Here is an 18,561-nt window from a genome sequence, read left to right on the forward strand (position 1 = left end):
AAATGGATATGATTTTTACAGCTAATAACTTTGCATTGGAAAATTTAATTTACTTTGAAAATTAAAGAAAATTTAGAAGACTTTTTAATATTATCTGTTTTACTATTTTTTGAAGCTTAAAAAACATTTTTTACCCTTCTCCTCACTTCTTTGAGGGGCTTGGCTTAGAGAAACAATCTTTCTTACGGGGCTATCACACTTAAACTCCAAGGGTTTAAGCATCATATTCTCTATGTGAGTACGAGAGAGACAACAACGGTATTTTTTCTCGTTCTGTCACATGTAAAATCGTAAGCATCGAGTGCTTAGAGCTTAGGTGTGATAACTCCCTTAGGCTCTAAAATGTTTAATATTAATTTAATGAGAAAAAAGCTCAGCGAAAAGGGAGGCAATAATTTTTCCAAGGCCTGAATGAACACCAAGAGCCGAACTTTATAGAAAGTACTGCAGTTTTGATGAAATACACAATAATGCGACAATTGGCAGCCCCTGAACTTACCATCTCGCCAATTTCAATCAGTCTCTGCGGTAATTTACTGCATTTTTATTGACTCCACTAAACTTTGAGGAAATTCACACGCCAAGATGTCAGACAATAAAAAGACGAATGTTCTTTTTGTAATTTTTTCTGGAGGAATGTGTGGATTGATTTATTCGCAGCGACTATTTAACGGTTATAAAACATTTTATAATCTTAACAACGTCATTATTTTTAAAGTTTTTTTTTATTTATAATATTTTTATGGGTTTTTTAAATATATTTTCTTGCATATCTGGCGCATTGTTCTTCAATGATTCATGTATTTTTCTTTCTTTTTTTTAATTCTTTTATGCGTATAATAATTTCTCATTTTTTTTTGTTTAAAATTATTTAATAGTAGGTACATATCCTATACCATTCATTCAACTTTCTTCATTCCCTTTTTTTGGTTTTGTCTCCATCGTCCTTAAGTGCTTTCACTAAGCCTTTGCCGCGTTCTCACTTGGTTTCATGAATGGGTTCACACCAAATGTAATCATACATTTATTTTTTTTTCGTTTATAGGATGTCAGTCTGATTTCTTTTATTTTGTTACAATATTAAATCTGTTATCAATTTACAAGTCATTTTTTTCATCCTATAATTATACATTCATTTCATTTATTATTTTTCTCATTTTTTTTTCAGCAAGAGTGTACGATGAGATGTTTAAGAAGAGTTAAGAGATTTCCTTTTTTTGTGTTTAGATAAACTCTGTTTGCTTTTCCATTGTCAAGGGGCTCAGGAAGGGAAGAACTAGAATTTTGTGAATTAAGGACAATTGAATTGATTTTTCGAAATGATTTGAAAATAAAAATATTTTCTGTTGCAAAAAATATGGCTCTCTGACTACTTCTTAATACCATCTATTGATATCGCAATGACAAAAAAAATTATTAGGATTTCAACAACAGTACCTTCTATTCTGTGTACATTTAGAGAGAAACATCGAATTTTTATCTACAATAATATCCTAAGATTTTTTTTTAAATAATTTCCTTATTTTGTAAGGATTCTCACGCTTTTATCTCTGAGAGAAGAAACTAAAAACACATGATTTAATCATGAGGATGGAAAAGCTTCTTTTTATTTTTTAATATTTTCTTCATTTCACAAACAAAAATTTTTAAAATAATTTTCGATCTCTTAGGGAATTAAATTGGTTCGTTCGATTTTATTAATCGCTCATATGTCTTTGTTTTCATTAATTTTTTTTTCTCAATATTATCTCTAAAATTTATCTTTTAAAGACAAATTATATTTGGCGTGTCAATTTCTGTCTTCAATTTGAAATTTTTTCCTCAATTTATTTCTACACAGACATATTTTTGGGTTTTTTTCCTCATTGCCTAATTATTTTTCTTCACATTTTACAATTTGTTTGAGTATTTTCGTTTTTTTTTCAACAATTTTTCAACGTCAATCGATTATGGATAAAATTTAGATTTGTTCGATATGTCCGTTTTGAAGAAAATATGTCCAATATTATTATTTCTTTTTATTTATTATTTTAATGAAAAGAAAAGATGCTTCTCTTTGCTTCTCAATTGAAAGGTAAAATTTTAAAAGTGATGGAAAGTGAAAAGAAAATCATTTAATAATAATTTTAAAATAAAACGATTGATGGTGTAATTTTTATTATTTTGTGTAAGAAAAACTAAACCTTTTTGAAGCTAGCTAATGTAGGTTATCTTCCAATGAATGCATTTTTAATTATTAGATTTTTTGTGGGGAATCCAGAATTAAAAATAAAATAATTGAGAATTTTTTTTTAAAACTTTGTTTGAAGCCCTAGTAACTCTCGCTGAGTTGATCTTAATTTTTTTCTTCTTCTAAATTTGGTGCATCCTTTCATCTTATTTTTTTCTGTTGATTGAATGATAGTGTTGCTGATCCTTTTCCTGATGTTTTTTAATCTTCGATTTTCGATGACTTCAATAAGAAATCTATAGCATTTGTTATTTATTTATTATAAAATAATGTAATCAGATTATTTTATATCGTTTCTGTCATCATATTTTTTTATAGGAAATCATGATATTTTTATGTTTTATGAACTTTATTTACTTTTTTTTTTAAAGATTTTATGAGATGAAATTTAATGATTTTTTTGTAATTTTATCATTGATAAAATAGCAAAATTATTATTTTACAACTTGTGTCTATTGTAAAAATTTTCATCAGTGGTTCGCAATATTTTTACTTAAGTTTTTTTTTTTTCATAGAATGTCTTGCAGATATTTTTAGACTTAATAATGGCTCAATATGTTTTAGATTTCTCCTTAGATTTTTTTTTACTATTTTTTCTTCATCTTTTGATTATGACAAAATTTTTCATTTTATTTAAAGTTGCTCCATAATTTTTCACTTTGTTCATGTAATGATAAAAGCTCTGTCTTTGAGGAAAATTTATTTATTATGTTTTAATAATAAAATTAAAATTAAGGAACAAATGGCAAAAAACAGAGATTTTCTTTAAATTATAGGGCAACAAATTTTTTATTAATTATCTTTGTGAAAAATTTAATTTTTATAAAGAAAAATCATACTCAGGCCTCTTCACTGTTATGCTTTTTTATGCTCACTAAAATCTCTCTGCAAAGATGTTTTCGAAGTTATTTTTAAAAGTGTGTATTATGTATTTTGTATTTTTTTAAAGATGCTTTCTCATGTGTTTGGTCGTAAAAAGGAAGAAAAGGGGGAAGTTGAAGGCTAAATTGATATTATTTTTTCTGCCTGAAAAGAAGAAATTTCATCCTCCGCCTACGGAAAACTTCTTGCGCACGTGTTCTTCACCTTAGCTTCTATAGCGTCAATTTACAGATTTATAATTGCAATTAATTAATTTTCTATTGTAATTCCTAATATTTTCTTTATTCTTCGCTTTTTTCCTTTTTTTTAATTTATTTAACTATTTAAATTTTCTGGGTTTTCTCTCTCAATTTCATTTTATCTACTCTACGGCAAGGAAGATTTCTCATTTGACTCTTTTTTTATACTCTCTTATTACACATAATGATGGTAATTGGAAACGATTTTTTTCATTATTTACTTCACAAATATAATAATATTTTTTTTGTAAATTTTCTATTATTCGTTTATTTGGTTGCAGTCAAGATTTGCAGATTAATTTCCTAGGCTAGCGCTTTTCTTGTCCTTTACCGGTGAATTTACTAAGAATAATTTTCTTCAGTACTCCTTTCAGTTATTCTTTAATGTCCTTTTTGTAATTTAAATTAAATGAAATTATTTTTATGGATTTTTCTACATTTTTCTGACTAATGGGATTTTTTTTCTATAATTCCGTCCACTGACTTTCTAGTTTTCCCTTTTGTATTTTTTTTATTTGAATAGAAAGAATAATGTCATTTTTAACAAATTTCAATATTTTTTATCTTTAATTTACTTTATTTACTCACTTCGATTACTTTCTAAAATGGCAGGAGCTTTTAGTTTGAGAAATACATTACCCTAGTTAAAGAATAAAAAAAAGAATTGATAAAAAAATTAAGATTATTTCATGATTAAAAATTTATAAAATAATTAAAAAAGAAAATGTGCGAAATGTAATAAATAATTTTTTTGTGAAATCTTGCATTGTTCTCAGGAAACCTAACATAAACAAAAAAGTTTTGCATTAGTTTTTGGATTTACTTTTATTCTCCATTTTTTTTATATTAAAGCACTTTTTATAACAAAAGCCTTTAATTCACGATGTGATAGTCTTTTTTTTAATCTGACTTGCAATATGATCAAAATGATTAAAAATTAATTATTTTGGTAAATTATTTTGAATAAATGGTAAGATATTTCGATAATAGTTAATTTTTTTATATGACATTGAAGTTTATTTTTCAGAATTTTCAGTTTTATATCTCACAAAACATATTGTTTATTTATATTTTTGCATAAATCTTTTTTTTTTATTTTCCGAATTGATTAATTTTATAAATAAAAAAAAATGAAATCGTACATTGGACCATCATCTTTACTTTTAAGAATTTTTCAAAAAACTTACCATTTTTCAAAATAATTTGTTTTTTTTTTTCAAATTGAAATAAAATATAACCTTTAGAAAAATTTAATAAAAATTCTTCAAAAAATGGTCTTTCACTTGCTTCTCGTGGTTGGTTATGTATAAAGATTAAGATCTTCTGCAAAGCATTAGAGAGTTTTATTTTTATAAAATATTTTTTTATTCACATAGTTTGAATATTGTTTGGTTTTACTTTTTTTGGTAATGAATGGTGCAATGAGAAGCTAAGGAAAAATTCGATTTGTTTTAAAACTTTTCCTCCATTTAAATCTGGCAAAAACTTTTCGAGGCCGAGTTCTATATAAAATTTTTTTTTTACTATTTACACACGAATTATGGGGTAAAGAAATTTTCTTTTGTTTTTAATATATTTATGAAATATATGGTACAAAAAAGTCCAATGAAACTGATATTTCACTATCTTTAAATTGTACTTTATGATAATGATTTTCTTCTTAATGAATTCAGTATTTACATCATGATGTGTGCATGTTTATTTTGAAGATCCTACACCAAGACAAATTCTATATAGTTGTGCAAAGTTTTTTTTTGAAAAGTAATTACTAAAATAAATTAAATCTCAAAGAAAATATTAGAAATATTTTTTTTCGGTTTTTTTTTTTATTATTTTTCTTTATATTTTTTTGGAAATTATTCAAAATCTTGGTATAGGATTTTGAGGATTTTTAAAGAGGATTTAGAAAGATGAGATTTGCTATTAAAAAAGATTTTTTTCTTTAAAATAAAGTAGATAATAAGAGACGATTAGAGTGCAAGAAGCCGAGCGCCTTTAAACAACAAAAAATCCAAAAAATATTAAAGAAATTATTAATTCAAGAGACAATCAATAAGGTATAAGTAGTGCATGATTTGCGGACGGTTCTCTTTTTTCACAATATTTCACATATTTTACATAACAGGATTTCCTCTCTGTCTCAGAATATTATTTTTTTTTAAATATCTTTTTTCTTACTAAAATGTTTTTACTGACTTTTGGAAAAATTAAAGGTTTTATATTTAAAAACAAAAACAATTTAAAAATATGGCTTTTGTTTTGCAAACACCATGGCAATGAAAATGATAAAATGAGAATTCTTGATGCTATTTATGTACATTTTAGATGATTTTCATAAATAAAAAATATTGCCTTAGGGACAAAAGTATGGGGAATAAAATTCGGTAAAGGAATTTTCTCTCTTAATTTAATTAATCTTAATAATTTAATTTAATTTGTATTCATAAGACATGGTATTTGGTTATTTTTTTTTCACTCTCTCTCGGTTTCTTCACGTTTTTTTTTACTGAGCTTTGAACATTGCGAGCTTTCACGCTTCACATTTTCTTCTAATACCTTTTTATCTTGCTATATCAAATAGCAAATAACTTTCTCTATATGTACACTTTGTACTGACTCTTTTATTAATATACTGCGCTGTTATTGTGACCAGTACATTAGTTTTTTCTCACCTTTAGTAAGTTCTGCTTTTTTTTGTATAGAATTTCCTTCTCATATATTTATTTATTTATTTTTTCACTTGAGAAGGTTTCTCTTTTCTATCTACGTATGGGCCATTTATTCCGGCAACTATATGAGGAAGATTTCAAAAGGAAAGAAAGTCCTACAAGGATGAACGAGGAGATGAAATGAGAAAAAAATGTCATTCTTCGTTTGAAAGAAACTTTCTGCTGCAATCCCATTATATCATCTACAGACACTCACAATATTTTGGAGATTTATCAATTGAGGGGGCTTAAAGTTATATCAAACTACATAGAGAACCTCTTCTATTTACATTTTTTTTCATTGACTCTATTGGCGATGGGGGGATAAATTGAAGTTATTTATCTACACAGTATGGGGAAAACTTTGTGAGGGAGAGAAGAAAATCATAAATAAGGATATTTTTCTGTTATTTTTTTTTAAAGCAGGGCGGGAGAGAAATGTCAATGTAGTAAAAATTTCCTGCCTTCATCTCTTAAAATAAATGTCCTTTCACGATTTATTCTCTAGCGTCCTCCAGCGATTTCCTTTACTGCCCTTTCATGTCGTTCGCTGAATTTCTTTTAGTCTTTCTTCAATTCTTCGAGGAAAATCAATTTAAATTTTAATAGAATAATATAATGGCGATATTTTGCAGAGATTTCTGACAGTTCTCGCAATTTTTTAAATATTCTTTTAAAATAAATTACTTGAGAGGGCGTAGAAAGTAAATTGAAAAATCCGATCGATCATCTGTCAAAATGACAGTTTCTTAGATTGTCAAAATTGTCAAGGAAGCTGTCACAATGACAGAAAATAGAAACGTTATAATTCGTTAAATACTGCAAAAATTTTTTTTTAATTCATTACAAGGCTCTACTGGAGATTATCTCTTAGAAGATATTATTTTCTACCGTTTAGACAAGATTATATCTTTTAGGAAAAAAGTGACAGTTGAATGTTGTACAAATGTCAAAAACACAACTGTCTAACAGTTGGTTATGAAACCGTACTATGTAGTAAATATTATTTTTCTTGTATCTTTGTATTAAGAGAGGAAAAGTATTCAAATCCAGTAGATCCTTGAATGTTAATGACAGCTGGCAAAAATATTTATAAAAAGAATTCGTGAAATTTTGACAGAAAAAATGCTACTTTTTACATCAAATTGTAAATTTTGTCTTTTTGTAGTAAAACTGACAGTAAAATAACAAAAAAGAGTTTTTAGGAACTATAAACTTTTGTTAGTTTATTTTATTTTCCTAAAATCTTACAAAGTTGAAAATTGTGTTTGTCAAAATGTTTTCGGAATTGATCTTAATTTTGCTCGAGACATTTCTTAGATTTGATACGATAGAAGGTAAACGTTTAACAAACTGTCAAAAAGACAACTGTCAACTCTATCAGACATTAAGCTGTCAAATAAACCACTGTCAAAGTCAAAGCTGTCAGATTACATATTATCACATTAACAATCGTTAAAATAACAGCTAGGACACCAATGTGTATACATTGCACACATATCGATGACGCACAGACAGCTGTTAAGTTCAATAACAACTTTTGTCAATTTGTATCCATCTGTCGCTGAACTTTCTACATAAATATCGCCATAATACTATATTAAATAATAAAAAAAATGATTGAATTTTGAATTAATGGAAATTCTTCTCATGCTGAGAAGCAGCTGAAAATAGAATTTTAATCTCAAAAGCACTGTCTTTATAAATTCTACTATAATAATAAATATTCTACAACGCTTCTCATGTCTATCGTCTTGTGTTTCCTTTTAAAATTAGAACGTATGTTTCGTGGTGCAAACGCAAAAGAAGTGCCCTCACGAGGATGCTTTCATTTGTCGATTTTTGTGAGCATTTTCATCTCTTTGGCAATGATATGTTTCAAAAACATAGAAGCATATTATTGTTTTTCTCATCTCCTTAATCTTATATTAATGAAAATGATATCTAAAAATAGGCATCTCACTCAAACTCATTCGATATTGATGAATGGTTCTATTTTTGGGTGGATTGAACAGAAAACTTTTGGGCTCAACGTGCTCTAATATTGATTTTTATTTTGCTCCAGAAGGGAGATCTCTACTGGCATTTTGAATTTTCTCTGCGCATTATCTCTTAAAAGGGGGGAGAATGTTCTCAAAATGGATTTTTTCTCTATTGTGAATTTAGGAGGTTCTTGCACATACCTTACAAAATTCAAGTATTTTGGATTAGGGTTATTTTTGCTGTGTGTAATTAAGCCGCAGGGCTATGAATTCCATTTTTTTTAATATTTTGGCGTATCTATCCAAAAATGCATACGGCGCTCACTAAATTTTTCTTCTTCTAAAATACATATTTAATCGTCCAGCGTAAATTAGAGAATTTTTCTCGTTTATTTTGTTTTTTAAATAATTTAGTATTTCTTTTTTTTTAATTCATGATATGCATATGTTGAGTCTTTCAGCTTTTATAAATTACCTCCCCAATCGTCATCAGTTTCATTTTTTAATCAATTTTTGAAATTATAAATTGCTTTTTTTTATCTCACACGTTAAAGTCTGAAAGATTTTTTTTCACCCTTTTCTATAGCCCCTATCGTTGGCGAAAATTCTTTCGCAAGTTGAAATAAAAGTAAAGAATAATTAAAAAGAATTCTTACTGGATTGATCATGACTTTATCTCTTTTAAAATGTTCGTTAACTCGATTTGTAATTGATTTTAATCAATATAAATTTATTTAATTCTGTAACTTCTTCATTCCTTTTAATGTTTATTTACGTGAATGCTTTTTTAAGAAGATTTTCAGCGCATTGATTTTTTTCTTTTAATTGTTAATAAGATTTGTTTAGTATGCAATATTTTCTTTATAATTTTTATTTTTTTGTTTATAATACTTATTATTTCACTTTTTTCATCTCTTTTTCTTTGTTATAAATTTTCTCAATAATCGTATAATTTAATAAATTTTTTTCTTTCTCTCTGTAAGATTACTTTTTTTTAAGCATTCTAATAAATAATTCAAATTTATTAAAAAATTTAGCATCACGATTTCTTTAAGTTTTTTTTCATGTTCCTTCTTTTCATGGTTTTTTCTCATATATTTTTTTTGACTTCATATTCTAATCAGGATACACCACCTCAATTTGTATAATTTATTTATTTTTTTCATTTCATTTATTTAATTTGGAATTTTGTAATATATTCTACACATCTTATGTCTTAAAATTTGTTAAATTCCCTTAAAAAAGAAATTATACAGAATTCAATTAGCATCCTATTTATACGCATTTTTTTTTTAAAGTCATTTCTCTTTATTTTGTTTGATGTTTTTTCACTCTTTGTTCTTTTATAAACTTATTTTTTGTAAGTTTTTTTCATCATTCTATAGTTCTTTCTCTTTTCTTTAATCCTTAATATTTATTTCGGCAGTTTTTTTATGCATCGGATATGAATTAAAAAATTCTAAATTTATTTTTTACGTGTTGTTTTCGGCCGTTTTGTGATGGAAATAATTTTAAAAATTTATCTTTTTTTTAATAAAAGTTTTTAAAACTACTTTTGAAAAAGAAATCAAGTATCAAACCCAACAAACTCATGCTTTAACGAAATTTTCTTTATTCGGGAAATAAAACTAGGCTGTAAAAACGAGAAAAAAAAGTAAAATTTTAAAATTCAGAACAAATACTAACAATTTTTTTAATTATTTTTTTTATCTATCTCTGCCTAAGTCGCATTTTTATTACACTTTTTTATACAAAATTATTTACTTTCTCTTCACTTAAACGGGGGACATTATAAAGGGATATCTCTTTATAGGAACACAAAGAATACAACATTTCTTTTTTTTTCTAATAACATCTTTTTGGCTTCACAACAATCCATAATATTATTTTTTTTAATCAATTTTCTCATACTTTTTCTCACATTAGTTATCATCTTCACTTTATTTAATAAAAATGAGATGGCGACGAATGCTGAGCATTCTTCGAATTTTTTTTTTTCATTTATTCCTTTTCTCTTCACTCCAGCAATTTAATTTATCTAACTTTATTACAATTAAATATTTTGTTTGTCTATTGTTTATTTCACATTTGTAGTTAATCCTCGTTTCCATCTCCAGTAATGTGATTTTATTTTTTTTTTTAGTTTTTTGCTTAATCTTTCTTGTCTATGATGATAATCATGAGAACGATTGCGGTTTGTGAGACGTTCTTAGACTGCTTTGGGCGACTCGGGCAGCCAACGAAATACTTCACATGGCCAGAAAATGGCACGAACTGTCTTTTTCACTGTAAAAAATATACGTAAAATATTCCCATTAATTGTGACCTCAATTGCCCCGAAATTTAGCTTTGAACTTTTAGTGAAAACTTTCGCATGCACATAGTAACAGAACTTTCGGGAGACAAAGTGGGTGGGCTCCCCTCAGCCCTAAATGTGGAAGCTCTCACCCAGGAATAATACAATTTTTCATCTTTTCCCCCAACACTAGGGAACTTTATATGCAAATTTCCACGTAATTGGGATGATACACGTGGGGGTATAGCATAAACTAAATTTGCCAAGGGGATGGGGTAGATCGCGCGAATGTTCACACAGGGGTGTGTGTTGGGGTGGGTTAGGTTTATGGTAGAAAAAGAATGTAGGTGTAGTGTTCCAATTATAGTGTCACGAGATGGCCTCTCAATTCCACAACGCGGAACATGGGGGTGGGGACTCTTCGTAAAATGTGCTGATTCGAAGGAAATCACACACTGCTTCGGTGAGCATCCCCACATTCCACCCCACTTGTGAGCCAAGGGGTGGGGGAGCTTAATTTGCAACACCGAAAGCACCCCAAAATGTAAATTTTCATTGAAAGTAGGGAAAAAGAGGATGCAGGAAAAAATTACTTGACCCCGAAGGAAATGGAATTATTCTGTTTATTTTTCACAAGGACAATGCTTTTATTCGTTTTCTTCTTTGAATATTTGAAAATGTATTTGAACTTTTGGAATTTCTTCTCCTATTTTTATTTATTTTTTAACTATAATATATAATGTATAAAGTTAAAGACTAATATTTAAAACGAATAGAAATTAAAAATGTTTATTGAAAAAAACATAGAAATTCTTGTTCGTAAATCTGAAATCACAGAAAGTCTTATAATTACTTTATTAAATCGTCTAACGGAAAATCACAAACTACTATAAATCCTGTAAACTCGATAGTTCCTTTTAAAATCCTGATCTTTTCATAACTTAAAAAGGAAAATTCATTTAAAAAAATATCAAAAATCCTTGTTAAAATACACAAAATCCAAAAAATTCCTTGCATTGATTTTCGTAAATCAATGCAATCAATTTTCCCAGTTGCACGCCCCTTATTTCAATTGAGCGCCATATGGAGGGCACTGTGTATATGTTCAGAAATGGGAAGCTTAAAAATTGTGTCACGCTGGAAAATTGATGCTCCACTGAGCAAAACTCAGTGAGGGTACCGAGGGGGGACCCTCCAAGGGGCCGTCCCGATGTAAGATGGAAAGCACTGAGTCACGCTTAAGTGTTTTGCACGATCTTCCTCAAAACGGTCGGAGGGATTTAATTTTAGATCTCGCAACTCCAATTATAGAACAACTATAAATGATACACTCTCGGAATTTTCTCGCTCCTGCCCTAATCAGTTGACTTTTCCAAGGGCAGGCAATAAATGGGGCGGACAAAAAAATTTTGGGTGGGCAAAAAAAAACACTTCAAGCTTTATTAGTTTTGCAAACTCAAAAATAATTATTTCGACAGTGTGGGGCGTGTGAGAGATAAAGTGCATTTTGTGAGCGAAATTTTGATGGAATGGTACTCAAAAATTCTTTCATAGGAGACGCAACAGGATGCTGAAGTTTGTTTTTTTTCTATTTGGTGGTCTCTCTCGGGACTAACCCCTAGAGCTGTAAAAATACGCCCCTAGAAACGATTGCTTTAGAAAAATTTTTTGACTGTAATGCACCTATGCTGCTAATCACCACAAAATTAAAATCAAAAGAACAAATAAAGCTAAATGCCTTTTTTAATGTAGGTTTCAATTAAAATTTATTACAAACAATAATGTTTAATCATTTTTGTGAAACTTTCCGAATATTATGATCCAAATGATAATCTAAATTTTAGGTAATATATACTAGAAATAATTTAATTTAAACTATCTTGATTGTGGCTAGGTTAATTGATATTGAAATCAATAAATCAGATATAATGTATATATAGTAGATGCTGCATTATCTCTATATATACCTATTATAACAATACTGTTGTTCAGTTTTAATACCTACAACAATTATATAATGAAAGCTTAAAGTAAGCTTAACGTTATATATAATACAAATCCCCATTGTTCAGAAAAGCTCTTTAATTTTAAAGCACAAAAGTTTAAAGAGTTTTTTTTTATATAAAAGAATAATACCTAACTAAAATCATGAAAAAAACTACGAGAATTAACGAGCATTTTTTACATTTTTTTTGTTCGAATTAATGGACCTTATTCAGCGACCTAGAAATTCTTGAAATTCGCTTAAAATTTTGAAATTTAAGTTCAAATTTCTAAAGATTTCAAGGGTTTCTTGGTCGCTGAATTAGGCCCAATAACGGACTTAAACCAAAAATTGAAAATCAATTAATGGGCCTTATTCAACGACCAAGAAACACTTGAAATCTTTAGAAATTTGAAATTAAATTTCAAAATTTTAAGCGAATTTCAAGGATTTCTAGGTCGCTGAATAATGCCCAATATCCGTTAAAATCATAATTCTAACTCTCAAATTTCAAAAAAAAAATAGATTTAAATCAAATCTGGTTTAGAGAAGAAAAACATTCTAGATTTTTCTTTAAAAGCTTTCTGTATTAGATCTAATATTATTCTTAAGATATAAAATTTTAAGAATAAATTAAGGAATTAATTTCTTTCAAGTCTGTAGTGATTAGCAGCATAGATTGCGTCTATACATGTGACATAGAGATAAAACAGTAGAGTAAATGGCCAAAAGTGAAGGAAAAGCTCAAGCACACTCACCCAGTAGTCAGACATCGGTTTCGATACTAACAGCGAGTGCGCTATTGTGGCGTTGCCCAGTCGCTGGCTGTTTGCAGCAATTCTGCTGCTGCTGCTTCTCCGTTATCGTGTGCGCCCCCAAAAACGGAGCTAATCGCGCCTGCGGGTCAGACAGTAAGCCCGGCGTGGCTTCGACGCCATCCTCCAAATCCATCATATCCGATGAGGATTCGGACAGAGATGATTTCTTCAGGTGTTGTCCTGTTGAAAATTGAATAATGGAAAAATTTAGTATTTTTTTTATCTCTCTCTGGAAAGTTTTATCAGGGTGTAGGCTAAAGCTTCTCCCTAAGGATAAAGCTCCCTAGATATATTAAATATACAATTACCCAAAGTTCCAGGTAAATATGGACAGCTAGTAACGTGATTAAAGTTTTGGCTCTGCATCTCCTCTTGATCCGTTTCTCTATGGTAAAAGTAATTGAAGTTGCTGACAATAACTGGTACCGGAAGTGCAATAGTCAATACACCAGCAATGGCACATAATGATCCCACAATTTTACCCCACACACCGACAGGTCTGTTGATTTTTCATTACAGTTGCGAAGAGAAAAAAAATAAATTAGTTTCCATCCACATAATTTCCTCATAATCTGCTAAAATGAATGCTCAAATGCGATGTGATAAAAAATCACTGAATTGAAATGATAAAAAATGGCAAGATAAAAGAATTAAGAACAAAATTTGTGAACTTTAAAAAAAAGTTATTTTTTTAATTAAAAATGTAAAAAAGCCAAACAATCGACGTGACTCTAGCTTGAAAGGATTGAAGAAAAGCAGAAAAGGCCAATTAGGAATATTTCAAAAAATAAATATTTAATTTTTAGTTGTGAAATTTTCTTTTCTTTTCAAGCATGAGCAACGCCAAAAGTGACGCAAAACTTTTATTCTCTTTTTTATTGTAGATCACAATACTTCTCGGGAAATTTTCCAACTTGTTCATGAATTTTCTTTATCTGCTGTGTGTTTTTTTTCAAACGTTTTTTTTGCTAATCAGACCAATTGGCATGGAGAAGAAAAGTCTCACTTCTCAAGATAAAATACTTTTCAGTTTGTAATTAAAAAGAAATGTTTTCTGTGTGATTTAAAATGCAAAGAAAAATCATCTTTTGGTTATAAAATGAAGAAAATTAGAATTTTTTATATTGCTAAAATGTTAAAAAACGTTTTTGGGTGGAAGATATAAATTTTGAGGCGAATAAGTAAAATAAAACATAAGATTGGTGAATGGAAAGCAAAATCAGCGGTTAGATGAGAAGTGGAGTGGGTGGGGGGAGGTTAAAGAAAAAAATTGTGATAAAAAACCCAAGAAGAGTTCTACACGAGAAATTTGCTGAAGCTGGTGCATGCTTTCAATGCAATTGTGAAGACATCGCCGAGGGTTCTCGAGGGTGGATGTCTTGCACATTTGGCACAGCAAAAGCTCCACTCATACTACATATAACACTCAAAAGCTCATCATGCTGAGATGCAAGTTCAATGCAATAAACATAATTCAATGCAATACTGTGACTCTGTTCCCATTTCAAGTGCTACTCATCAACATGATTGCCAACCACCCATTCTCTATAAATTCAAACCAAAGAAAAAAAAAGTTTAAAAAAAAACTTGCAAAAGTCGTTCGAACTATTGGAAAAAAAATTAAAAGAAAAATATTTTTCTTTTCGTAGAAATATGGAGTAAAAAAATTCATCTATATTCCCCCGTAGGTATTGAATTTTGGAATAGAAAGAAAAATTCCAGGAAGAAAATTCTTTGTTTTTTCGTTGTTTTAATCAAATTAGTAACAAATAAATAAATAAATTGACAAAGATAGAATCCAACAATGTTGTATTAGGGTGGTCTGATTGAATAAATTGATTTTTAATCTATTTAATCCAGAGTGATATACGTCATACCGACTGATATATTGAATTTTCAGTTAAATTCATGATTTTTTAATGGATAATTCGTTTGAAATAATTTAAATTATTATTTATGTCGCCATTTGTGGCTGTACTAAAAACACAAAATTTTATTTTATAATATTTAAATTCGGAAATAATTGAAATTCTTCAAACAAGTTCCTTAAATTTTTAATTTTTTTTGTTTCTAGTCATTTATTCTAAGTAAACTTATATAAAATCTTTATTATAAATTTCTTCTTTAGGCAACCACTGAAGTACTAGTTTTTAGATGCTTCTGGTTCTACTAGAAATCAATTTATAAAACTCTTTCAAATGATTTTTTTTAATTTAATTTTCATTGAAACTAATTTATAAGTTTAATAATCAGACAACCCTTTATTATTTAATATGTATAATATTTAACGAAGTCGACAACATCAAACTGTGACAACAGCAATTTACAAATTACTTCCAGACAAAAAGAAACAGTAAAAAAACAATAAGGAAGTCATTCAGAGAAATTCAGTGTAAAATGTTAATAAAATTAAAAGAAATATTTGACCAAAAGGCTCACCAATAAAATCATAAATCTTTATATCACGTAGTAAAACATATACAAAATTTTAATGTGCTGGTTTTTATATTTTGTGGGGTCTTTTGTGGTGAGAATTTTGCATGTTATTTGAGAGAGGGGAGTAAAAAAAACAAATAATTGCCATCAATTCTCCATCCACAAAAGCCCCATTTCAGAATATGGACAAATATTGTCATTTTTTTTTATTTTGTAATATATTTCCCAACAAAAATAAAGGATTAATAAAGTAAAATAAAAATAATATATTAATGTCCAGGATGGAAACTTCGCTGAACAAAGAATTTTCTGCACATCTCTCTATGTCAAATAAATATAAACGGTGTTTTGCTGCCAATGAGTAAAAAAAAAATGATAAAATATCACAAAAAAACAAAAGTAATTTTTTACACTTAATTATTTTTTTAACCGTCTTCCCAAATGCTCTATCACTAATAAGACACGACATTTACTTAAAATAAAAAACTAGACTAAAAACACGCCTGGTATATTCATATGATGTCAAAATTATCCACAAGTGTGTAAAAAAATACATTGTTGACATTTTTTTGTCAACAATGAAGATGAAGGCAATAATTTAAAAAAAAAAAACTCAAATAGTCAAATAAAATGTTTATCCCACTATGAGAGGTAAAAATAAATTAAAGGATAACAGAACAAAACAATTTGTTACTTAAAAAACACTTATTTTTTATGTTTTCTCAAAATAAATCTGAAACAAGAATAAGTACATAAAAATCCTTTTCCGCTAACGAATATAAAATGTAATCAAACAACTAAAAACTATTTTTTGTATATTTTTTTGTACGAATGATCTAATATATATTTTTGACTATATTTGTCTTAAAAACCTATTTTTGTAAATAAATACATTGCACAGAGGTGATTAGTGAATTTTTGGTGACATCTAGCGCTTATTTTTTCGAGTGTAATAATTTTGGGCGAGTGTAGTCTATGCTGTGATAGCTCCCGTGAAACGTCCAATTAATAGTTTTTCCTTCTCGACAGAGTCCCAAAAATTCTCTTTCACTTAAAACTATTATAATAAAATAATATTCTCTCTAAGAAAAACTCCCTGGGGTAATTAATTTAAAAAAAATCGTGGAAAGTTAGAAGAAATCAAAGACGTAAAAAACATAAAAATTAGAAAATGAAAAACCCAAAACTAAAACTTGTCACACCATATTGCAAATTTTAACGTAAATGTCAAGTTATTTAATTTATTTTAATAAAAGAAAAATTAAAACCAAACTGTGAGTTGTGAGAAAACGTTGTAATTAATGTAGCAAAATATCTATTTAGAAAAAAAACTACGATGATTTTTTTTATTTATAAAAATTTGAAAGAAAAAAGATAATGACTTTGAATTTTAATTAAAATTTCGGTTAAATTGAGACAAAAACAATATTATAGCAAAGAGAATGAAGGTGACTGTTGGGCAAAAAGTTGAATAAAAATGTGAAAAATGCTCTATTAATCGTATGTTTTTTGACAAGTCAGACGAAAAAACGCAAAAAAGAGGAGAAATCATGGAAAAACTGATTAATTTGGTAAGAAAAAACAAGAGAGAACAAATCATACGTCATGTCACCATATCCTACTGTAGTCATGGTAACCACAGCCCACCAAAATGCATCTGGTATAGACTTGAAGAAGGAATTTTCGCTTCCAGCTTCCGCAAAATATACCGCCGATGAGAAGAGTACAACGCCTAAAATAGACAATACAATGGCGTCTCTTTGTGGTCTTTCAATTACTTTCTATTTTTTGCATTGTTTTTGGTTTTTTTCTTGCTCTCAAACTTAGGTTATTCGCACTAGTTCTTCTCGATTCGCTCGCATCTTGCACAAATTTAACTAATTTTCTTTGCTTTCTTCACGATGCTTTTGCAAAATGTTTTCAAAATGAACCATTTTTTCTCAAGAAATCATTTTGCAGTACTTTTTTGAGGTTATGAATCAAATTTTGAGGCTATGCGTGAGTATTGTACATTCTGCGTTGTAAAAAATGATTGATGACATGTCGAAAATGGATGGTAAAGAATACAACCCTTAGGCTGTTCCCATATTGCGTCAACACTGCGACTTATATTCTACACAGAAGAATTTAATCAGTTATAAATCTTAAGAGTAAAAAATAGAATTTTGTCTATAAATAAAAATTAATATATGGAATGCTTCTGTATTATATATAAAATATATATGTCGATGGCAGCTCTTTGTGTGGACGGCAGACTGAAAGGGAATTATGTTAGTTGTTTTTGAGCATATTTCTTCCTCTTTTTTCTCTCTCTGAGTACAATGAAGAAATAAAAATAAAATTTAAGAAAAAAAAAGAAAGAAAATGAGTGAAAATAAGGATAAAGAGATGTTGATTGAAAAGATAAAGGAAAAAATTCAACACTGAGACACATAAGACGACATTTATGTACATGACAACACCTTTTTCAATATTATATAGTACCTATAAATAAGGAGCAAAAATTCTTTAAGTTATTCAATGAGGCATAAATGTTTTAGTTTCTGTTTGGATAACATTTTATATCACTTTTGAATGATTACTCTCAGTCATTTGGTAATACAAGTTTGGTGTCTTTTTTTAGGTTTTCTGAGGTGGAGTAATTTAAAAAAAAAAAACAAAATATATTTTTACGTTTTTCATCACAAAAAATATACACATGATGGTGTTTTTTTTTTAAAAAGTGTTTTTTATATTTTAAAGAAGAAAAAAACAAAAATATACTGATGATTTAGAAAAGAGAAACAAAAAAAGATTTTCTCAAAATTAGTGTGTAAAAAAGGGTACAAAGGTAAGAGAAAAAAAAACACGTTTGTTATGACACATCTTTCTGTATATATAGTAGAAAAAAAGAAAGGACAAAGAAGAGTATGTAAAAGATTGAGGAAAAATTTCCAGAGCACTCGTACACTGTGCAAGAAGTGTTGAAAAGTGTTTGTGCTGGAAA

At 28.2% G+C, this 18,561-nt stretch overlaps 2 protein-coding genes across 5 annotated transcripts in view; one reads left to right on the forward strand and one right to left on the reverse strand.

Annotated features, from left to right (window-relative positions):
- LOC129790865 (UNC93-like protein) overlaps positions 1 to 18,561 on the forward strand; it is a 1,060,245-nt gene that overhangs the window by 318,131 nt on the left and 723,553 nt on the right. The window lies entirely within an intron of this gene.
- Positions 611 to 18,561, reverse strand: part of LOC129790848 (potassium voltage-gated channel protein Shaker) — a 92,126-nt gene continuing 74,175 nt past the window's right edge. For 2 of the 3 annotated variants that reach the window (XM_055828644.1, XM_055828643.1), the window contains exons 9-12: positions 17,178 to 17,307; positions 13,448 to 13,638; positions 13,111 to 13,319; positions 611 to 10,327 (exon numbers count right to left, since the gene is read on the reverse strand). In XM_055828644.1, coding sequence (XP_055684619.1) covers positions 10,325 to 10,327; positions 13,111 to 13,319; positions 13,448 to 13,638; positions 17,178 to 17,307 — 533 coding nt within the window. In that variant the 3' untranslated portion in view covers positions 611 to 10,324. Of the gene's footprint in view, positions 10,328 to 13,082; positions 13,320 to 13,447; positions 13,639 to 17,177; positions 17,308 to 18,561 lie in introns of those variants that run through there. The other variant, XM_055828642.1, reaches the window with a different exon arrangement.

This window comes from Lutzomyia longipalpis, chromosome 2 (assembly GCF_024334085.1).
Source record: "Lutzomyia longipalpis isolate SR_M1_2022 chromosome 2, ASM2433408v1".
Classification (NCBI taxonomy): Eukaryota; Metazoa; Arthropoda; class Insecta; order Diptera; family Psychodidae; genus Lutzomyia; species Lutzomyia longipalpis.